At 34.7% G+C, this 4,650-nt stretch overlaps 1 protein-coding gene across 1 annotated transcript; it reads right to left on the bottom strand.

The window, feature by feature from the left end:
- Window positions 1–828: 828 nt before the first annotated feature.
- LOC139900359 (large ribosomal subunit protein uL1c-like) lies at window positions 829–3,803 on the bottom strand. The gene is made up of 8 exons (XM_071883136.1): window positions 3,432–3,803; window positions 2,471–2,650; window positions 2,320–2,374; window positions 2,054–2,181; window positions 1,867–1,950; window positions 1,657–1,782; window positions 1,028–1,116; window positions 829–928 (listed from the first exon to the last, which is right to left on the bottom strand). Exons 1-8 carry the CDS (start codon window positions 3,756–3,758, stop codon window positions 829–831), a joined length of 1,089 nt encoding a protein of 362 aa, XP_071739237.1. The 5' UTR covers window positions 3,759–3,803.
- Between the last annotated feature and the right edge of the window lie 847 nt (window positions 3,804–4,650).

The raw sequence follows: 4,650 nt of genomic DNA, 5'->3' as shown, positions 1-4,650 counted from the left end.
AAAAATACACTATCGACTCATGTAACTAATTAAAAACCCAATTTTGTTCCCACCAGGTCGCGTAGTTTACTGGTGTCATGTGCTACCACTGAACACACTATAGATCCGCCCCCTGAGTAGCAGCGAATATTTCTACTAAGCCATGATCATCGTACACACTTGGATTTAGAAGTCATACTCAATCAAGTTGTCACTTCTTCAAACGTGAAGCTAACCATACGTAACTTTTTAATTGACCGCTAGAGGAACATTCCAGTTTTTTCTACCCCAACCTTCGTACATTTTGCTTAGCTCAATTGGTGTGCTTCTATTTGTTCGATCTTAGTTGCTTGTTCTAGCTTGTATGCTTTTCGCCATTTGCTTTTGGTCTACTGTAGGTCTCCTTTGTACTGTTACATTGGAGTCTTCAAAAATAATGATGAAGCTCTCCCTTTTATTAATCTAAGTTTCTTTTTAGCGAAAAAAAGTTGTAAGATTTTTCCTATTCGGTTTACCAAGAAAGTGTGAGTAATCCGACCTCATACTCCACTGTACGCAGCCCATAGGAATACTCTCTGGCTGTTTCCAACCCTTCTCTTGCCACTCCAAGATTCGAACCTAGGACCTCTTACGAGGATGTCAGGTCCCAACGACTGGGCTACCTTCAGATATAAGTGACAATGATGTGGAATTGCATAGATGTCATGCAATGGTTTCATATATTATACCACATAACATCATTGCAATAAATACCCTTTTTGATACATAAAAGACCAGAAACCAACAATAATTCTCTGCACCAAAGAAAGAGTTACACAAGTGTATTAAATTGACATAAAAGGAATAATACTAATGAGAACGTTGATAGAAGAAATAGCTTTCTTGATCTTCCTTTTCGTCAACCATGTTATGCTGCATCACTCCCTCTTCAACAACACTTCTCAAAAAGCTGATTAAGCAGCATATAATTTAATTTACATCTATGGTTACGTTCTTTAGACGTTCGTCCTACTGAAGCTTGAAATCAAGCATGTCCTTTATATCCAACCGGATTGATGGACCCATCGATGAACATATATGTGCACTTTTCCAGTATACTCCCTTTGCACCGCTTGGCTTGTTCGTTTCCACTGATTTCTGCACGAAATTGACAAATTACGTCAAAATACACTCGTACTTTAGAGAACAATTTTATTTTTATGACATAAGCTTTAGGAAGGAAATGACAGTGTTGTAAACGGCGGCAGCCTCGGTCGACTAGTCGGTTTGATGACTAACCCGTCCCGTTTCGCCCAAAAACGTCTAATAAGTCTGTCAACGCTAATACTCGGGTCAAAGCCGGTCAAAGTCGGTGTGACTCAATCAAAGTTGGTTAAAAATTTTATAATATTTGATACTCAGATTTTGTGCCCTATACATATGTTTAAAATATTTGTGTAATAAACTCGGTATACATATACATATACATATACATATACATATTTTTTTTGAAAGGCATATACATATACATATACATATACATATATACATACACACACACAACACACATATATATACATAAGTCAACGTTATTTAACATCCGACTAGTCCCTGAATCAACCGACTAATTGTTTCAAAGTCCCGACCGACTCGTTCCCGTCTCCCGACTTTTCCAACCTTGCAAAGGATATAACTTACCACTGCAGCAAGAAGATTTATGATAAGATCTTCTTCTGAGAAATTTGCTTTTCCAAATGGCAAGTGAACAATTCCGGTTTTGTCTGCTCTAAACTCAACTTTTCCCTTCTTGAATTCCTCTATGGTCTGTAAAATACGTTATGGTCAATGTACGTAATAGTAATACGCACACATACATAGTGTGAGTTATGTGTGTTGATTGTATAGTACCTGAGATATAGTGGTGGTGACGGTCCCAGCCTTCGGGTTAGGCATCAGTCCTCGAGGTCCCAAAAGCTTACCAAGACTAGCAACCTGATCCACAAATATATTATTTCTTTTTTATAGGAAAATGTTTAGATAATGTATGAAAAAAGTAACTTTTATTTCGAAATTTTTAAATAAGACTAAGTTAAACCTTAGGCATCATGTCTGGAGTTGCAATAAGTTTGTCAAATTCCATGAATCCTCCTTTAATTTGTTCTATCAAGTCTTCTCCACCAACAATATCTGCTCCTGAATTTTTTGCTTCATCGATCTTTTCACCTGTAAATTTTTACAATCCATTAACAAATCCAACAAGATCATGATAACGTAATTTCCAACCACTTCATGCAGGACTATAGTAAGTTTTTTTAAAATAAATAAATAAATAATAAATAAATATTTTAAAGAATAAAAAACCTTGAGTAAGAACAGCCACTCTAACAACCTGCCCAGTGCCTTTGGGCAAATTCACCTACAACAGATGATTAAGAAACATCAGAAGTTGTTGATGCATAAGTTAAAGTCATAAAGTAATTTAAGTTTAAATACAGTTAAAATTGTAACTTACTGTAGCTCTCAGCTGTTGATCATTATACTTTGGATCAATGTTAAGACGGAAATGTGCTTCTGCACTTTCGATGAACTTAGTGCTTGCCATTTGCTTGAGCAAAGATACTGCAGTTTTCACATCATAATCTTTCTTGTTTTCCCTTAGCTTTTGAATTTCCAAAAATCTCTTTGACCGTGTCTGACAATAAACACAAATTGGACACAAAAACAAATCAATATCAGCAAGCGAACACTGTGAAAACACTTATTTGAAGCTAGTATGAAGCTGATTATAAGACATTCAAATGTGGAATCTGTCTTGTGTTCATTTAAATGTTAAATAATGATAATCAGATAATGTATTTAACAACCCAAAACCAAACACCCCACTAGAGGACTTAGATGGCCATCTAAGTCTGCCTGAACATTTCCTTACATACATAGTCATTGGCGTGGTCAGCTTTGCCGGTTATCAACATTTTCGGTAAACACCCTGTTAGAGGGTTAAGACCTAGGCCCGTTGAAGCTTTGAATTAACAACCAGCTAAAAGGCTGATTAGCAAAATGGTTATTGTTGGTAGAGCTCATCGCTACTCACTCGATCCCAAAACCACAAAATATCTACTTTTCGCCACTCGAAACTTAATTATCGCCAATTAATACGATATTGATACTTTGACTAATTAGGTCCCTCTAACTTGTCATTGTTAAATCTATCAAGTGACATGAAACTTATTCCACTAATTAACAATATCACATATATTATATTTTATATTTTGATATAATAAAGCCATGAAATATGATATACACAACCTAAGCATCAGTTTAAATGTCCACATTTGACTATATAGTGTGCAATTAACTATCTTGAACTTAAAATAGATTAAGTAACCTTCTTTTTCAACAATTATCAACATTTATAATGAAATGAGATATAAATAATTATAAATTTAATAAAAAAAATTAGATAAAAGACATACCCTGTCACTCTTAAGAGGCAGAGCAGCTTTCCCTTTCTTAGGTTTAGAGGGTGACGGCGGAGCAATCGTAGCAACACCGCCACCGGCGACATCCTCATCAATATCTTCATCCAAATCAGCTTCAGCGGCCACTGCAGAAACTAAAAATGGGGAATTTTTGTATTTCAAATTAGTGGGTCTTGTGTAATCAGATTGGGACTGTAAAATAAAAGTTTTGGTTTTGGGGTTTGGTTTAAAAGTGAAAGAAGAGATTAAGGATGATTTTGGTTCTTGGTGAAGATGGATTGATGATAGAGTGAGAGTAGCTGAAGTTGAAGAAGCAGCCATCTTCTTCTTTTCTGGTCTTTTATTTTTTTCGGGTTATGTTTTGTGTGTTCTAACCAGATACCATATGTACCAATGAAGATGATGAAGATAAGGCAATTTGGGATTATTTTAAGTTTTGACCTTTGACTTTTAATTTTTACATGAATAAACCCTAACCTTTTGTATGTCAACGTGTACATTTTTTTTTTTTTCGACGACAATTTCTATGTGTAAATGTGAACGATACTTTTAGCATTATAGCTATTCTCTCATTTATATTTCTATATTTATTTATTTATCCTTAATGGCTAACAGTGACGTTTTAGAATCATTACTCAACATGAACAATTTAAGTATTCGCAATACTTTGTAATTCGTTTTACAAAATATGACTACGTAAATTATAAAATAGTAGGGTCAAGGACACATAGGTGTTTATGTAAATTCACATCTAAGCTAAAGATATAGTCATATAGATACTTGTAGTATGGTAATTAACTAGGTGATCTCTCAAGTTCTTAGTCGGTTTTGCTTTTTTTTTTCTTTCTAAATGTCAAACAAACACTCATTATCGTCTAAGATGGGACTTGAATCACAACTTCAAGGTCGATGTGTTCCCTTGATACCTCAAGTTTATTTTAGTTTAGTTTTTTTTTTCTTTTTTTTCTTTTGGTGGTTTTTGTTTGTAGGCGGGTTAGTTTGTTTTCTTGGTGCCCTTGTCGCTTCGTTCCTTCTTATTCTGTAGTCTGTTGTTTGTTTTTGTTGGGTCGTAGGCTTTGGTTTGTATTGACTTTGTGCTCAGTTATGTCTTTTTTATTATTATATTATGATTTGTTAAAATAAGTAATGCAAAATCAAGTACAAAGTGACTGGTTCGAGTAGAACACGAAAATTATGAGAACCGATGAGGAAC

This window comes from Rutidosis leptorrhynchoides, chromosome 3, assembly GCF_046630445.1.
Source record: "Rutidosis leptorrhynchoides isolate AG116_Rl617_1_P2 chromosome 3, CSIRO_AGI_Rlap_v1, whole genome shotgun sequence".
Classification (NCBI taxonomy): domain Eukaryota; kingdom Viridiplantae; phylum Streptophyta; class Magnoliopsida; order Asterales; family Asteraceae; genus Rutidosis; species Rutidosis leptorrhynchoides.
Note: the sequence above shows the minus strand (reverse complement) of the source record. Positions and strands in the feature narration are given on the sequence as shown.

Bases quoted from the DNA above. Each gene is read 5' to 3' on its own strand.
- LOC139900359 (XM_071883136.1), bottom strand. From the start codon at position 3,758: ATGGCTGCTTCTTCAACTTCAGCTACTCTCACTCTATCATCAATCCAT. The intron at 2,375-2,470 runs GTAAGTTACAAT...CATCTGTTGTAG, and splicing joins ATCAACAGCTGAGAGCTACA to GTGAATTTGCCCAAAGGCAC. The intron at 1,783-1,866 runs GTACTATACAAT...CGTATTTTACAG, and splicing joins TCACCACCACTATATCTCAG to ACCATAGAGGAATTCAAGAA.